Source organism: Astatotilapia calliptera, chromosome 7 (genome assembly GCF_900246225.1).
Source record: "Astatotilapia calliptera chromosome 7, fAstCal1.2, whole genome shotgun sequence".
NCBI lineage: Eukaryota > Metazoa > Chordata > Actinopteri > Cichliformes > Cichlidae > Astatotilapia > Astatotilapia calliptera.
The window spans coordinates 2,126,596-2,145,596 of record NC_039308.1 but is presented as its reverse complement, the minus strand read 5'-3'; the positions used below and the strand labels follow the sequence as shown (position 1 = coordinate 2,145,596).

Below are 19,001 nucleotides of genomic sequence, written 5' to 3'. Positions count from 1 at the left end.
AAACACAATTTAATGGGATATTCTTTACTGACATCTGAACACAGAAACATGTTTTCAGTGCAAGAAATTCACAGAAGCAGTTTTAGTGAAGCTTTTTTATTCCAGCTTTCAGACAGCAGTCACACAGCCTTGGAATCCTTTACCCACATTTTTTCTTATATCAACTACAACAGAGTTTACGTTTAGTAAACTTATACAAGTATAAAAAAATACTTTATAGGTCAGATTTGTGGGTTTTATTGAGATGTGTTTCTCTCCATTTTAGACCTCTTTCAGCAGAAGGCCATAAGGACGGATGGCCCGTTTCACCATCTCCTCTTCTTTTTCCACCGGTAATCCAGCTGGGATGCGAACCAGCCAGTATTTACCGTCGTAGTGTTTCTCTCTATAAGTTGGGTTGATCCGATTCTGCAGAATCACTCTGTACTTCTTGCCATTATGAGCAGAGGTGAATATTCTGGAATAATGGATGGCCTCGTTGATGTAAGGAGTGGAATAAATCCCTCTGCCGTAGACTTGACCCGGGCCCGGCTGTTAAATAAAAGTGAAACATAATTTACATTTACAGCTACAATTTACTCTGGGCTAACCAGTAACACAGTTTTATTGGAGACAATAATGCACTAACAGCAGTAATAATAAAATCTAACCTTGTAGAATCCTTCGATGATGCCCTCAGCACCTTCCTTTGACGTCCCGTGGTAGGACACGGGCCACTCCCCCGGCACTGACTGGGTGCTCCGGTACTGGGTTCCGAGCCATGCATTTCCATCATACTTGTCCAGGACCTAAAACATTTTCGTAAAATAAAAAAGTGACTTTAAAAAACGGAACAGCTTTGCAAAGTTTGGAGCGTTCAGGTGCAAAACTCAGAACAAAACCATTGATCACCGTTGATGAATAAAGGAGCAAAAGCTATTAAAGCATGTTACTTTCTCCACAGGCGCCAGCGCTGAGGTGAGCTTTACGACTGGTGCTAAACTGGATGAACTGAGGGACTATGTTACTGATTTAGCATTACTGACGAATACTGTGATATATTTGATAATATCGATGATGACTGCCCAGATCTTTTACTGTGTAATGTAGTAGTACTGAAGTCAGTCATCTGTGTTTACCTTGATGGCAAAGCGTTGCCAACCACATGGACGTTCATACACCTCTCCACCTCTGCAATAGGTCTCTGTGTCTCTCAGCCCAGTGAAGTCGAAGTCAAACTTGCGGTCAAAGAATTCATCCTGATCGATGATATAAGTCTCTCCCCCTCTTGTCCTTTCATCAAATGTCAAGCTGGTGGAGCTTTCAGAAAGCTTTCCACCTTGGAGAACACTTTGAATCCTGGCAAAGTTGTTTCTTGACAGTGGGCTGTAAGTTAGCAGAAAAGGATGCAGGTTCAAAGCAGATTAGCTATATCTTCATGTTATCCTCAACAGGCTGCTTTCTGTTATAGAGGTTAACAATCTCTGGGTGAAATTAATCTTTCTTAAATTAAGACTAAAAATCGAGACTCAGGGGTAGTTTAAATTTAATCCAGCATACGATGAACAATGTCGAAATTTGAATTAAAAAATAACAAACACTTAAGGTCCTAAGTCTCTACCTAGACCACTAAATAAAAAGACTAAATACATAAAGATAAAACCTGCATTCAGTTTTGATGACTAACAAGAGTGACATCGATCATATTTACCAGGTTTCATCGCCACCCAAGACCGCAGAAATGAGCTGGTTTGCAGACAGAGTTGGTGCTGCAGAACTGGAAGAGGCCAAGCCTTGGAAAGCTACACTGCGTGCTCCGGATTTTAGTTTTTGAACTGAAGTTACTTTTGCATTGCAGATTACACCCAACGCTTCAAGTGCTACCTCTCTGTCAATCATCTTGAATTGGTGTCTTTAAGCTGCAGCTGCTCACTTCTTCCTACAAATGCTCTGGCCTATGTGAAAACAGAGCTCATATTTATAACACCTACTGAGTGATGACGCCATTTGCTTTAAAAAAGAAAAAAAGCAGGACATAATATTTTCCTCGTGAGACTAACGTCACTTCTCAGGAAGCCTAACGGACAAAGCTCGTGTCGTAACTCGAAGCCAAACCGTGAGAAGCCTCAATGTTGCATCAGGCCGCCATCAGTTAGGCTTTAACTGACAAAGGTGTGTCGTAACAGTTGGCATCCTTATCACTCATCATCCTTTGTCCATTATATCCACTTTGCCTCTCCCTCACATGAGCAATCTTGTCACATTCTGGCGAGGGCAGACTGTATGAATTGACGAGAAGGACCCAAAATGCAGACACAAAGAACGTGGAAGAAAACTTGAATATTAACAAAAAGCGAGCCGTTAAATAAGGCTGGTAAAAAAGGTACAAAGAAAGGGCAAACTGAAGTAAACTAACATCAACCTAAACTGGGAGAACTAAATAAACAACAAGAAGAACCTAGACATGAACCATGCCATGGAAAACGTGGCATGAACAACAAACGACTTGACAAGGAATGAACAGAAACACACAGACTAAATACACACAAGGGTGATTAGGGGAAGTGGGAACACACGGGGAAAGAGCGGACACTGGTCTGACATAACGAGACAAAGGAAGCAAAGCTGACTATACTGACATAGGACACAGACCTTCAAAATCCTGCTCCTTCCATCTAAAATCTCTGTTTGTAACCGATTTAAAGAACTGCAGCACAAAATTTTGCACAATGTGTAGATTTCTCCGTATATTTATAGTAAGTATAATATGGGAATATCTCCAAACTGTCTCAAGTGTAAGGTCAGAGTGGGCACTAGATTCCACTGCTTGTGGGAATGTGCTATTATCCAGTCACTTTGGAAAGAGGTCTGTGCCAATATTAGTACAGCCATTGGTCATCAGGTGACAGAAAACCCATTAATGTGTATATTGGGATATATTCCTGTCTCACTGGTACAACATGAGCATGTAATTCAGTCACTGTTAATGTTGGCCAGGAAAACCATTGTGTTGAGATGGGTGGGGGCTGAGCCTCCCTCCATTCCTCTATGGAAGTCGCTCGTCATTGAAGTTATGACTCTGATCAGGCTGGGACATTATGTTGATGGGAGCTCCCGAATTTTTGTGGACAAATGGAAGAAACCACTGGAAGCACTGGGTGTAACCTGTAAACTGGATCCTAGTGAACAACAATTATGGACATAATGTTGTAATATTCTAGTGCTGTGTAGTGTTATTATTTTGGATGTGAACCAGTCTTGTATTTGTTGGGGAAAAAAGTTAAATAAAAGTAAAAAAAAAAAAAAAAAAAAAACCATAAACATCAAAATAAACTAAAACTCAAAACGCTGTATCAACAGACCCGGGAACGTGACAAATCTACTACTAGACATGAACAACTCCAAGCTGTAAAAAGTATGAAGGCCAAACCTTTGTAAATATATGCAACCGTGAATCATATCAAGTAATTTTAAGCCAGAAATAACTTGACTATAACAAATTAAAAGCAGCCATCAGTTTGTAACAAAGTGGCTTTTAGATATCCTGGGTAAAACTTTTCATTGAAATCAAAAGAGGGCAACAGAAATTAAAACAAATATAAATTTACAGTTCTATAAACATACTTTAAGGAACCAAAAATAACAAAATTTATTAGAACGTGGCTACAATTATGCAGTGCAATAAAAATTCTTGCAAGACTTGGCCCAACTCTGTGTACTGCATGTGTACAGTAGGCAGCCAGCTTATAAACAGCTATAAAATGCTTTTCTTTTTTCAGTTTAGTCCTTTAGCAATCACCACAACAGGTCATCTGCCTCCATCTGACCCCTATACCTGTCACACCAACCCCCTTCATGTCCTCATTCTCTACATTCTAAATCTTTTCTGGGTTTGTCCTCTTTTCTTCCTGCCTAGCAGCTCCATCTTCATCATCCTTTGTCCAATATATCCACTCTGCCTCTCCCTCGCATGAGCAACCTACCATTTTGATGTTTTAATCTTTAAATGTCAGCTGGACATTTAAACATGCTGCTGTTGTTAGACGGCACCATAAATTCTACTAACAGAAAAGACTCTTATTCTGTTAATGCACAGCAGCAGCAGCCTGTTGATTCAAAGGTTTTATTTAGACATCGGCTGCGTTTTCACTCATTTTCAATCCGGTCCTTGTACCTGCCCTTTTTCACAGGAATGCTGTGTTCGTTAACCCACTTAACACTGACCTGTGAATCATTCAAGCACAAGAAGGCTCCTAACTGAAGAGGTAAAGCTGTGTTGCATCCATAATAGACAACTTAACAAAGAAGCAATTTTCAGTGATTTCTCCGAACACTTTACCAGCAGAAAAAACATCATTTGTCCTCATTCTTATAGTTCAATCTAAAAAAATCTTAAAGATCTACATTTCTGCACATAGAGAGAAGGGTTCACTTCCTAACTTTAAGTGGTATTACTGGACCATTGACATAAAGCACATTAAAATGTGTATTAACAAACTACACAAGTCATAAATGACTTCAAACATAGTTTATCTGAGCACTGAAGTGTAATATATATGGAATAAATGTGAAACTCTTTTATAAAAAGAAAGACTTTCACAAGCTTGATAAATGTAGTGGCTGTCTTTCAAGGTCAAAATTAAAATGAAGAGAGCAAAACTGGTGCCAAGAACTATGTAGTAGAACTATATTTATGTTTGTCTGTTTAGGTGAATTTGATGCCAGATAAATGCAGGAGAACAGACTCAGAAAAGGAAGGTGTGGTAAAAGATTATTTTCCAGTAGTGCTGTCAGGAATAGGATAACATGACTGCACATGTCCAGGGAGGAACAGAAACAGGTGATGGCTGACTGACAGGGGCACACAGATGGTGCGCAGCGGCACTGCTTCTGGGTATCGCGTTGCATAATCCACAACTAATAAAAAGCGATGTCTATGTACACTCCACTGAAATGGCCCGATGAGGTCCATGCCAATGCGTTCAAACAGGGCCTCCATTAATGGTAAGGGGTGCAAAGGTGCTTTTGGGACAGCTGGCTGGTTAACCCGGTCCAGGTATGACACACACCATCGGTGCACAAATCTTATCATATCCCACTTGCCCTGCCCTGGGGTTATAATGAGCCGCCTAGAAAATCATTTCCTGGTGGCTTTTAGGCACCAACAACTAGGTGTGTTCCTTCTCTGTGCGAGTGTCAACTCACTCAATAAAGCCTATTGTTCTTTTTTCTCTTGTTTTGCATGTCCCGTTTGGTTCTTTGGCAATCGGAATTGTCTGAAGGCCAAGAAAGATAAGAGATAAGAGAGATAAGATAAGATAGAACTTTATTAATCCCTCGGGTGGGTTCCTCTGGGAAATTCGATTTCCAAAAAAAGCACAGCACCGACCAAAGTTACAGTTACAGAACTGTTATATATATATATATATATATATATATATATATATATATATATATATATATATATATATATATATATATATATATATATATATATATATATATATATATATATATATATATACACACACACACACACACACACACACACATATATATAAATACAGAGACAATATAAATAAAATATACAAAGGGGATAAATAGAATAAATAGGAATAAAAAATAAAAATACAAGTGAATTGCACATTTCAAGTATTGAGTCTATTGCACTGTTGACTATTTACAAAAAGTATTGCACAAGGTATTGTACAGTGAGGTGAAGAGGCACTACAGCTTAGTTGTTCCCCCCTCCTTTGTCCTCCTGTTTCCCCTCCCTCTCCCCTCCAGAGAGGAGTTAAACAGTCTGATGGCGTGTGGGACAAAGGAGTTTTTAAGTCTGTTAGTTCTTGTCTTGGGGAGAAGCAACCTGTCACTGAACAGACTCTTCTGGTTGTTAATGGCCGTGTGCAGAGGATGCCCAGCATTGTCCATAATGTCCATCAGTTTCTTTAATGTTCTTTTCTCTGCCACTGTCACCAGAGTGTCCAGCTTCATGCCGACCACAGAGCTAGCCTTCCTGATCAGTTTCTCCAGCCTGGATGAGTCCCTCTTTGCTGTGCTGCTCCCCCAGCACACCACAGCATAGAAAAGTACTCCAGCAACCACCGACTGGTAAAACATCCTCAGGAGCTTCCTGCAGATGTTAAAAGACCTCAGCCTCCTGAGGAAGTACAGTTGGCTTTGGGCTTTTTTATACAGGTGCTCTGTGTTGCATGTCCAACGGATTTATTTTACCAAGTGGATCATCACAGCCTTGCTGCATTGGTCCATTTGATTGACTTTTGTTAGTATTATCTATCCATCCATCCACTACCGCTTATCCTTATCAGGGTTCACAAGCTGCATGTCTTTGGACGGTGGGAGGAAGCCGGAGTACCCGGAGGGAACCCACGCAAACACGGGGAGAACATGCAAACTCCACACAGAAAGACCCCGGCCTGATGGTGGAATTGTATGGGCTCAAAATATGGTCATAAATATTTTGTACTTGTAAATCGGTTTTGTACTTGGTACTGTAAAAAGATTTGTATGTGTAAAAAAAATTTGTGCGTGCGTAAAAAAGATTTGTATGTGTAAAAAAAGATTTGTGTGTGGACTTAGCCAAAAAAAAACCCTGCAAGTCACAACTACGAATTTTGACCCTATTTTTCTTCCTTTAAGCTGATTGGTCAATGTCATGTCAATCACAAATTAAACAATCCAATCAGAGAACAGATGGGTTTGGCTGTCGGAGGGGCACTTTTTTGAACTGCAGGTCCTTGAAGGGTGATACAGTTTGAAGCTGGAGGATCTCTATATAAATATCCGATAGCAGTTAGGTCCCCTTACTAGTGATGGTAAATTTGATTCTTTTTACTGAATCGAGTGTTAATGAGTCACTCACCAAAGTGAATCGGGTGTTTTGAGTCATTTGATTCACTGAGTCAGTTGATCAGAGAGTGCAAAATTTTACATTTTCACTCAAACTTAATTTGTTTCCCTTTTCATGTAAATCCTACTGCTAAGATGAATGATTAAAAAAACAACAACAACTATTTTATAGAGAAAAAAAAGAGCAAAAACATTTCTAAAATTAAGCAATTTCCTATCAAAATTGCTTAATAAACATTTATTTTGTTTATTTGTATTTTATTAGTATTTTCCTTAAGTGTGTCAAATATATATTTTCTCATCTAAATGTCCACTGCGCTGTGAGCCAGGGGGCGGTAATGCGCCTTAACATTGGTTGCCAACCAAGAAGAAGAAGAAGCTGTGAGCCAGGAGTGAGTGATTCGTTCGCTCGCTCTATGATTCAGCACAGGAGGGAGGGGGTGAGCGAGTCCTGAGTGATTCGCTTACGCTTACGATTCAGCACAGGAGGGAGGGGGTTAGTGAGTCCTGAGTGATTCGTTCGCTCTTTGAGTCAGCACAGGAGGGAGGGGGTGAGTAGCTCAAATGTGTTGTTAGCAGCGCGATGCTACTCTGAACCGAGGAGCTATTTTCTTGATGTGAGCTTCTACTCAGGGTTTTTTCTTCCAGTTCAGAGCAGAAATGCTTTTGTTACGAAACTGGCTGTTGTTTTTTTCCCCCACAATTTTAATTATAAGCTAGATATATTTCTACTAATGGAATTAGTTTGCTAACAGCAACAGGGATGAGTCAGTGAGTCAGTTGGGCTTGTGAATCATGATTCACGCGTCAGTAAAGTGATTCTCGGGTATTGAACGATTCGTTCGCGAATCGAACATCACTACCCCTTACTTTCAGCAGCTGTTGAAATGATAAAGTTGTGGTATGTCAGTGGTTAGAAATACATTATTACTTTAGGATTAGTTTAACACAAAGTCAGGGCTGACCCAGGACCATTGCTGTGAGTCACAGTGCGCAGCATAAAAGTCCTTTCACATCGGACGCAGGATGTGCTGCTAATGCTAACTGCTAACTAAAAGCAAAGGATCCAGAATTTGTTGCTGGCTGCTGGGCTCTGTGGGTTTTTGCAGCAGCTCTACCTGCACTAGATGCACCTGCTCCTTGTCGTTTCTATCTCTGACTTTATGTCCTCTACAAGAGTTTGTGGGGTTTTTTTGCTAGTTCTTCAAATGTTCAATAAAAACATGTATGCTAATTCATAACGAAGAAAGCTTTGTAATGAAGACTGTCATTTCCAAAACACTGCCCGCCCCCACCCCGCGGTCCGCAGCTCTGTTGAAAAGGCTGTGGAAGTCCCTGTATTAAACACGTAGTCCTGTGACACAAAAATCACCAAACTCGGACGACCACAGACTGTTTTCCTTCGTGGTGATGAAGGAAAACGCTGGGTTGGCATGTAAAAGGCCATTTATTCCCTTCAAAGACCTGCAGTTCAAAAAAAGCGCCCCTTCGACAGCCAGACCTCTGTTCTCTGATTGGATTGTTACATTTGTGATTGACATGACATTCACCAATCAGATGAAGGGAAGAAAAATAGGGTCAAAATTCGTAGTTGTAACTTGCAGGGTTTTTTTGGCTAAGTCCACACACAAATCTTTTTTACGCATACAATTCCTGATTTACAAGTACAAAATATTTATGACTACATTTTGAGCCCATAGAATTGAACTCAGGACCTTCTTGCTGTGTGGCAACAGTGCTAACCACCGTGTTAGTATTATTAATTAATTTATTATATTTTATTTTATTTTAAGTTATTACAGACAGGGCAGACATGACTGGGGGATAAGAAAGAAAGAAAGAAAGAAAGAAAGAAAGAAAGAAAGAAAGAAAGAAAGAAAGAAAGAAGGACAGTGAGAGAAGACACTACAAAATCTGTTGAAAGAAAAAAGAAGAAAACAAGCAAAAGGAGAGCAACACAATAAACACAACACCACAGCAATAACCTAGATAAATATAAGGAACAGTAAATACTAAATATTGAATGTTATTGTGCAGTACGCAAGAGATAGCAGCCAAGAAAGATATAGTGTATGTCTGTGAGCACCTGTGCGTACACCTGTGTGCGTGTATTCAAAAGGTTTCTCCATGTAACGATCTGCTAGAGGTTGTGGGAAGCCATAGCCCTGCCCCCCAGGGCATGAAGTAGGCATGGAGGTGATCCAGGCCCAAGGAGGACCATCAGAGGGGCCACCGTGCCACCCTCCTGGAGAGATCTGAGGAGAGCCCCAGACGTGGGGTCACCTGATACAGAAGCCACAGGAGGCTGCAGTGACGAGTCCGTGGGGTCCGCCGGCAGCCAGCTGCGCCAGAGTGAACCAAGCCCCAGGCATAGTCAGGCCCAAGGTGTGAGGGCCCAACACCCCCTGGAAGTGGCCCGACCGAGCCACAGGCGCCAAGCAGCCACTGGGAATGTACATACCTGAGCGCCCGGCCCCAGACACCAAGGACCACCAACGCACCAATGACTGAGGGCATCCCCAACTTGCAGGGAGTGTGGCAGGGGGAGATAGGCCCCCAAAGCTGGGGGGGCTGAGATGTTCCCAGAGAGATGGAGTGTAAGACCCGACCTGACATATCAACACAGACAAACAGGCACACACAGACACAAACATGCATTCCCACCGTCATGCACACATACAGGGAGTGCAGAATTATTAGGCAAATGAGTATTTTGTCCACATCATCCTCTTCATGCATGTTGTCTTACTCCAGGCTGTATAGGCTCGAAAGCCTACTACCAATTAAGCATATTAGGTGATGTGCATCTCTGTAATGAGAAGGGGTGTGGTCTAATGACATCAACACCCTATATCAGGTGTGCATAATTATTAGGCAACGTCCTTTCCTTTGGCAAAATGGGTCAAAAGAAGGACTTGACAGGCTCAGAAAAGTCAAAAATAGTGAGATATCTTGCAGAGGGATGCAGCAGTCTCAAAATTGCAAAGCTTCTGAAGCGTGATCATCGAACAATCAAGCATTTCATTCAAAATAGTCAACAGGGTCGCAAGAAGCGTGTGGAAAAACCAAGGCGCAAAATAACTGCCCATGAACTGAGAAAAGTCAAGCGTGCAGCTGCCAAGATGCCACTTGCCACCAGTTTGGCCATATTTCAGAGCTGCAACATCACTGGAGTGCCCAAAAGCACAAGGTGTGCAATACTCAGAGACATGGCCAAGGTAAGAAAGGCTGAAAGACGACCACCACTGAACAAGACACACAAGCTGAAACGTCAAGACTGGGCCAAGAAATATCTCAAGACTGGTTTTTCTAAGGTTTTATGGACTGATGAAATGAGAGTGAGTCTTGATGGGCCAGATGGATGGGCCCGTGGCTGGATTGGTAAAGGGCAGAGAGCTCCAGTCCCACTCAGACGCCAGCAAGGTGGAGGTGGAGTACTGGTTTGGGCTGGTATCATCAAAGATGAGCTTGTGGGGCCTTTTCGGGTTGAGGATGGAGTCAAGCTCAACTCCCAGTCCTACTGCCAGTTTCTGGAAGACACCTTCTTCAAGCAGTGGTACAGGAAGAAGTCTGCATCCTTCAAGAAAAACATGATTTCCATGCAGGACAATGCTCCATCACACGCGTCCAAGTACTCCACAGCGTGGCTGCAAGAAAGGGTATAAAAGAAGAAAAACTAATGACATGGCCTCCTTGTTCACCTGATCTGAACCCCATTGAGAACCTGTGGTCCATCATCAAATGTGAGATTTAAAGGAGGGAAAACAGTACACCTCTCTGAACAGTGTCTGGGAGGCTGTGGTTGCTGCTGCACGCAATGTTGATGGTGAACAGATCAAAACACTGACAGAATCCATGGATGGCAGGCTTTTGAGTGTCCTTGCAAAGAAAGGTGGCTATATTGGTCGCTGATTTGTTTTTGTTTTGTTTTTGAATGTCAGAAATGTTTATTTGTGAATGTGGAGATGTTATATTGGTTTCACTGGTAAAAAGAAATAATTGAAATGGGTATATATTTGTTTTTGTTAAGTTGCCTAATAATTCTGCACAGTAATAGTCACCTGCACACACAGATATCCCCCTAAAATAGCTAAAACTACAAACAAACTAAAAACTACTTCCAAAAACATTCAGCTTTGATATTAATGAGTTTTTTGGGTTCATTGAGAACATGATTGTTCAATAATAAAATTATTCCTCAAAAATACAACTTGCCTAATAATTCTGCACTCCCTGTAAATACAAGAGGAAAGCAGGGCAGCTGACATCAGTTGGCAGACAGGACATGGAGACGCCAAACTAGAAACACTAACGCATGGCACAGACTGTCAAAGTAAACCAGGAAACAAACAGAAAAAAACCAATACTAAACATCTGAAATCCCAAACTACAAGAAAACAATACACAAAACACTGGGTCACCGACACTCTAAATAACTTTTTCCATCTGCTATTTTCCTCTGACACAAATTTATGCAAAGTTCAATCAAATATAACTTTTTTTCATTAAAGTACTTAAACCTTATAATAGCTCTTGGGTTCCTGTAGCTGGAAGTGCACAGTGATCAGCACCAGGTGGCACTGTGGGACAACAGTTATTGCAACATCGCTACTCTGCACTCGTCATATGTTGCCAGGACAAGTTACTTCTTCTTTATGTTTTTCTTCTTATCATCATTATTGTTATTATTGTAATTTTCCAAAAACTGCAGCCAACAGTTTCTCCAGCAATGCCATTGAACAATTCCATCTGTCATCAGCATAATATTTTGCCCCCTTTGAACTCCCGCTCACTGGATTTTTTTTCCATTTTGGACCTCCTGTAAACCCAGGAGACTTTACTGCATGTGTGCAACTGCAAAATCCACCATCCAAAAACGTCTGAAATTGTATCCTGTTATAGGGCGTAGAATCTAGTGTTGGTTGTTATTGCCAACACATTCAGGGTCGATTTTGTTGCTACTGTCTGTATCTGACTTACCAAAAGCAGAAGTTGTAGATGTCAGCTGTGGAGAATTCAGTCAGTTCGATTGGTGGTTGTGTTTAGGTACTTTTATTGTTGTTTGTGGAACAAAAATGTTTTTCTGCCTCATTTGTGTTTGCGTCCATGATTCAGTATTTAGGTTTATGTTTGGTGCAGCTGAAGTTTATTGCATTTGACAGATAAAAGCTTCATATAAATGTTCTGTTCCACTAATGAAGGCTTCATGTCCTAGTGATGGGTCGTTCGCGAACGAAATGGCTCTTAGAGCCGACTCTTTGACGTGAACGACGCGAGCCGGCTCCTTATCGCGAGCCGTCACGTGGGGTTTTTCTTTTCTTTTCTTTCTCTCAGCCTCTCTCTCGCACTTTTTTCCGCTTCACTCTGCACGCGAGCCTTGTGCTTTACGCTGGGCAGAGGGGGGAGGGGCGGTAGTTACACTCAGTAGCACAGGAACAGAGCCAGAGAGAGAGAAAGAGAGGCAGGGACAACAACATTAGAAAGGTATAGTAATCATCCACAACTATTTTCGGTTGCAGATGATAAAGGATTGAGAAAGTTTATTCATGCAGGTCCATATGACAGAGAATGTGCATCTTCTGTTTGTTTTCATATTATAATTTATATTTAATTGTGTTGTGGTTTGCAGTGTTTTGTGTTCTTTTCACTTTAAATTTGTGAAAGGAAAAAGCTGAAAATTTAAATAGCTAAAACTTGAAATGTGAATAGTTTATTTTTGTATTATATGATTTATTTATTACATTTTATGTGGAGTGAATAAATAAAAGTATATTTACGGTGGCCCCTAGAGACAAAGCACATACAAACTTCAAATAACGTACGAACTCTGAAGCATGTACAAACTCCAAAACACGTAAAAACACGTAAAAACTCCAAAACACGTAAAAACTCCAAAGCACGTAAAAACACGTACAAACTCAGAAGCACATAAAAACTCAAAACACGTACAAAAGACAACAGAAGTGCTCCAGGATGCTGGGCGCAGTGTTGAGCCTTTGTTATCTTGTGGCTACACAAGCCAGCAAGTACCAATGACTGGATTTGGTGTGTGGTAGTAACAGGTAAATGAACTTTTTTTTTAAATTATTTGAATATATATATGAGTGCCTGTGTATAAATATACAAACAATACACACATGCTTTCAATTGTGTAATTTAAGTGATCTAGTAGCTCTGCTTTGGAAGTTCAGTTCATGCTAGAAATGTGTTTTGGAGTTTGTACGTGTTTTGTCTCTAGGGGCCACCGCATATGTTTATATTTAAACATATATAAATAAAACCACCTTTTTTTACGTTAGTAATTCCTTTTGTGCATAATTTTATATTATTGTTAATAATAAATTAATTAAAGCAACAAAACAACCCGAAGAGCCGGTTCGGAGCCGAAAGAGCCGGCTCTTTTTAGTGAGCCGAACCGAAAGATCCGGATCTCTAAAAAGAGCCGGAAATCCCATCACTATCATGTCCCCAATGTTTTATTAGCTCTAAACAGAGCGTCCAGGCTAAATCCCCGCCCCTCACTCACCCCGCCTCCAATGTTATTTTCTTAAGGATGTGGAATTGTACATAAAATCATTATCAGACTCCATCAGCAAAAAGTCTCTCAAAACACAACATATATGGGAATTTTTTGTGAATCTTTTTTTTTTTTTACCCCTGGTTATTTGTATTCATGTTCTATTCTCTTGTATACTTCATCTGTGTTACGACCCGTCTAGGCCAGGCCATAACATGAGCGAGGCACTCGCTTCCCCCCCAAGACCCAAGCAGTCACACGAAACAAATCCGTTAGATACAAGGTGATTTATTTACAATGTGAATAAAGAGAACCAAAACGGGAGTGTCAGCACTTCAGGGTGAGCCAAGGCCAAAACAATAAACAAAACAAACCTACACAAATCCCGCACCCCTGACCTTACCAAAACAAAGTCAAAAATAAAGACAGAGTCTAACCTCCTTAACTAACTCAAAACAGGAGAAAACGGGTGGTCAAAAAAAACTGCAGCTCACCCCTACCCACTCCACTTCCACAACTTTCAAGCGTACTGCAGCCAGCAGTTACCACAGGACTACTGCTGGGTGATGAGGAGAACCGCGAGGACCTCTCCCGCTGTAGCACTCCTGCCTCCTTTTAATGGGCGGGTCCTCCAGCTGGATCCAATCACGCCGGGGCAGTATATCCACGCACCAATCGGAACAGGGCCCTGGCACAGCTAAATTAACATAGAAAAAACACAACACCTGCACAAACAAACACATGGACATACAAGTTCGTAACAGTGTGTTGTAAACTCATTGTTTGTTTAATAAAGTTCTTGTTTGAAAAAAATGTATCCTGTATCGCAATATTTTGGAATAAAAGGTTTATAGGATGTACTTCAAATAGATAAGAACAATCGACTTTGCCAGCAAAATCTAAATTGAGTTTTTGTTACTATTGATGCTGCTGAGAAATAAACATGGTTCCAATTAAATGTTTGTCGACCCTCTGGGTTTGTTCAAAAATCCCTTCAGCTTGTTCGTGGACAAAAATGTCCACCAGCATGTTATGTTGTGGCAGGGATTTGTCCACCAGGGGGCAACAGTGGTTGGGGAGCTTTCAGTATGTGGGGGCGCAAGCGGTACTGTTGAGTTGCGTGGGCGCACAGACCTATGCCCTGATTAGGAACCTACTCAGTCCGGTCAAGCCAGGGGATCGTTCTTATGCTGAGTTGGTGGGATTGTTGAACAATCATTTTCACCCTAAGCTGAGTGAAATTGTGCAGCGGTGGAAGTTTAACACACGGAATAGAAGGCCGGAGGAAAGTGTGGGCGATTATGTAGCGGAGCTGAGGAAGCTCGCACAGGACTGTAACTTTGGAGACTCCCTGACGGTGATGCTGCGGGATCGTTTAGTATGTGGAATAAGCGACGACAGAATACAGCGCAGATTGTTAGCAGAGGATTCGCTAACATTTGAAAAGGTGCTGAAGTTTGCTCAAGCAATGGAGGCTGCTAACAGAGACATTGTGGATTTGAAGAGCATGACAGAACAGTCGCGATTCACTAAAGGATTAGGAGCCGTGAACAAGATGGAGGACGGCGGCTCGACGTCACAACAGGTTGTCAGGAAGTGCTACAGATGTGGAGGACTAAATCATGTGGCCAAGGACTGCAGGTTTGTTTCAGAAAAATGCCACAACTGTGGAAAGGTGGGACACATAAAAAGGGTTTGCCGAATGAAAATGGAACAAAAAGGAGGGCGTGGCAGACAAGGTAAACAAGCCCATTTCTTGGAAGAGGAGAATGTGGAGAGTGAGGAAGAAGGAGCTGAAATGCACCACATAAAGGCAAGTGTGACTATGTATAATGTGCATGAGGAGATTAGCATCCCAAGGGAAGAACCCATCAGACAGAAGCTAAAAGTAAATGGACAGAATGTGACATTTGAAGTAGACACAGGCTGTGGTTACACTATCATGTCGAAGGAGTCATTTAAAAAACTTTTTGAAGGCAGTAAGGCGCCCAAAGTAAGCAAGTGTGGAATCAAACTGAGAACGTATGGAGGCCACAAGGTACCCGTGTGGGGAGCAGCCCAAGTGCAGGTGGAATTCAGAGACAGTAAGAAAACACTGGATGTGGTGGTGGTTGAAGGGGCTGGAACTAGTTTGATGGGTCGGGGATGGATTAAGGCCCTCCAATTAGACTGGCAACCTGTACATAAGATAGAAGGCGGAGATGATGCCTTACAGCGGATACTGGCCAGACATGAAACAGTGTTTAAGGATGAGTTGGGAACGCTGAAGGGGTTTGCAGCAAAGATACATGTAGCCAGTGATGCCAAACCGTGCTTCTATAAGCCCCGATCAGTTCCGTTTGCTATGAAAAAGAAAGTGGAGCAGGAACTGGAGAGACTGTTGGAGGAGAAAATCATCCAACCAGTGAAATTCTCAGAGTGGGCCGCACCCATTGTACCCATACTAAAGCCAGACTCCAGCACCAGAATTTGTGGTGACTACAAACTGACTGTTAACAAGGTGTCGCCTGTAGAACAATACCCCATTCCACGAATGGAGGACATGATAGCGGGGCTGGCGGGAGGAGAAAAATACACCAAGTTAGATATGAGTCACGCATATCAACAGGTTGTACTTGATGAGGAATCTAGAAAGTATGTCACAGTGAACACACACAAGGGTTTGTTTACATACACCAGGTTGCCATTTGGTGTGAGTTCAAGTCCTGCCATTTTTCAGCGCACCATGGAGAGTGTGTTGCAAGGTCTGACCAATGTCGCAGTGTATCTGGATGACATCATCCTGACGGGAAAGAATGACAAAGAACATCTTCAAACACTGGAGGGAGTGCTGCAGCGCTTGGAGGAGGCGGGCCTGCGCTTAAAAAGGAGCAAATGTCAATTCATGGAGAAGGAAGTGACATTTTTAGGACATCGGGTGGATAAGACCGGTTTACATCCAGTGCCGGCAAAAGTGAAAGCAGTGCAGGAGGCGCCACCCCCAAAATCAGTGACAGAGCTCAAAGCTTATTTGGGGTTGTTGAACTTCTATAATAAGTTCTTGCCAAACTTGTCCACACTGTTGGCCCCTCTGCACAAGCTTCTGAGAAAGGGGGAACCATGGTGTTGGGGACCAGCACAGGAGAAGGTTTTCGGCAAATCAAAGGAACTGTTGCAGTCAAGCAGTGTATTGGTACACTATGATGAGCAAAAGGATTTAATTCTTTCTTGCGATGCGTCCCCCTATGGAGTGGGAGCAGTACTAGCTCACCGCATGCCAGATGGTCAGGAAAAACCCATTGGGTTTGCATCGCGTACCCTGAATGCAGCAGAAAAGAACTACTCACAGCTGGATAAAGAAGGATTGGCTGTGATATTTGGTGTACAGTATTTTCATAAGTACCTGTACGGCAGGAAGTTCATGATTATCACGGATCATAAGCCATTGATAAGTTTGTTCCATGAGTTGAAGGCCGTCCCTCAGATGGCGTCACAGAGGATCATGCGATGGGCAGTGTTATTAAGAGCCTATGAGTATGTCATTAAATACAGAGAAGGCAAAAATAACAGTAATGCTGATGGTCTGAGTCGTCTCCCTCTTCCAGAGAACCTCCCTAAAGAGGTGGCAGCTGAGGACCAAGTGTTGATGGTAGATCAGGACCAGGAGGGCGTGATGACATCTGAGCAGCTGCAAAGATGGACAACCAAAGATCCCATACTCTCCAGAGTGCGTGAGTATGCTATGAGAGGATGGCCCACTACGCAGCATCCTAATTTTCAGCCCTACAGACAGAGACAACAGGAGCTGAGTGTGCAGGATGGGTGTGTGCTGTGGGGGGCGAGGGTGGTGATACCAGAACAAGGTCGACGCCCCCTTTTGGAACAGCTACATCAGTCACACCCAGGAATGAGCCGCATGAAGGGCCTGGCCAGAAGCTACATGTGGTGGCCGCATATGGAGAATGACATTGAAGACAAGGTGAGGTCCTGCAGTACATGTCAAGAACATAGACACAGGCCACAAGAGGCACCGCTACACCCCTGGGAGTGGCCAGAAAAGCCCTGGAGAAGGATACATATCGATTATGCTGGCCCGTTTTTGGGTAAAATGTTCTTAGTAATAGTGGACGCCCACTCCAAATGGTTAGATGTGTATCCAGTTCCATCCGCTACAGCAGCTGCAACCATAGACTGCCTGAGAAATTGTTTCAGCACGCACGGCCTTCCTGAGATGGTGGTCTCAAATAATGCCCAGTGTTTTGTAAGTGCACAAACTAAAGAGTTCATGGCAAAGAACGGAATCACTCACGTCACCTCCGCTCCATATCACCCCGCCTCCAATGGGTTAGCAGAAAGAGCAGTGCAAACGTTCAAAGAACTCATGAAAAAGAGTACTGGAGACACTCTGGCAACCAAGTTAAACAGGGCTCTGTTTAGTTACAGAATCACACCACAGTCCACAACAGGGAAGTCTCCCGCTGAGTTGATGATGGGCCGGAAGTTGAGGTGTACTCTTGATCTCATACACCCTGACTTGAAACAGAAAGTGACAGCAAAACAAGATAGCCAAAGACTGTATCATGATAGACATGCCAAGGAGCGCATGTTTGTTATTGGAGACACAGTATATACCAGAAACTATGGCAGAGGACCCAAATGGATACCAGGACTTATACAGGAGATGACAGGGCCTGTTTCCTACTTGGTGATGCTGGGCAATGGGACAGTGGTGAGGCGTCACGTCGATCAGCTGTTTGCCCGCCTGGAGCCGTGCCTGGCAGCAGGAATGCCTGAAGGCCACCCAGGCGAGCCCCCAAAGGCAGCCCCAAACATCAGCGCTGAGACAGGAGACGAGGATGAGAGACACATAGAGGTGCAAGTTACACCAGTGGTGAAGCCACATATGGAGAGTAGTGATTCGCTGGAATCACCTGCCACGGGGTTACGGCGATCGCAAAGGACCAAGAGAAAGCCGGAGCACCTGAGAGACTTTGTGCCGTGATTACGGTGAACTGTTATAGGTTAACCTAAGACTGTTGGACTAAAGGTTCACTATTCCGGAGTGAAATTTCAATAAAGGCTGGGGACGGGGTTGTTGCATTTTTTTTATAAAGGTGAAGTTTTGGTTATGGGTATTTTCTGTAGTGATTAAAACTACAGAGTAGTTCCAGTTTAAGGGGGGAGGAATGTTATGTTGTGGCAGGGATTTGTCCACCAGGGGGCAACAGTGGTTGGGGAGCTTTCAGTCTGTGGGGGCGCAAGCCCCGGTTCTCTTAATAAAGAAGCAACTGTGAGCTAAACATGGTCTCCGTGGTTCCTTGGTCTTAGGATATCACAAGCAGATTAGGTCTGTAATTTTGTTCCCAGGTCCAGTTTGTATTTGTGGATTTGTGGAAGTTCTTCATGGTTCTTCGTCACACATGGAATTCAAATGTGTGATAAGCTGCAGGATTCAAACACAAGTGTAACTTATAAACACATGTTCATACTTTTATTCCACAATCAGAGAGAAAGAAACAGAGAGAGAGTGCAGGACAGACAGACAGGTGACAGTCTCAGGTGTACACACTGCTACACAACAGCACCAGAGAAGCAGGATTTAGTGTTTGTGTTATTACGAGTGTAAACAAGAAGAGTTCCAGATGGTGCAGTGGAC

The 19,001-nt window shown here is 42.7% G+C and overlaps 2 protein-coding genes across 2 annotated transcripts; one reads left to right on the top strand and one right to left on the bottom strand.

The window, feature by feature from the left end:
• Positions 1–77: 77 nt before the first annotated feature.
• On the bottom strand, positions 78–2,475 carry LOC113025069 (uncharacterized). Its single transcript, XM_026172455.1, has 4 exons — positions 1,691–2,475; positions 1,119–1,365; positions 651–788; positions 78–531 (listed from the first exon to the last, which is right to left on the bottom strand). The coding sequence occupies exons 1-4, from the start codon at positions 1,876–1,878 to the stop codon at positions 262–264; spliced, it is 843 nt and encodes a 280-aa protein (XP_026028240.1). The 5' UTR covers positions 1,879–2,475; the 3' UTR covers positions 78–261.
• Positions 2,476–14,473: 11,998 nt separating this feature from the next.
• LOC113025062 (uncharacterized protein K02A2.6-like) lies at positions 14,474–18,618 on the top strand. Its single transcript, XM_026172445.1, has one exon. It carries the CDS (start codon positions 14,727–14,729, stop codon positions 18,345–18,347), a length of 3,621 nt encoding a protein of 1,206 aa, XP_026028230.1. The 5' UTR covers positions 14,474–14,726; the 3' UTR covers positions 18,348–18,618.
• The last annotated feature ends 383 nt before the right edge of the window (positions 18,619–19,001 follow it).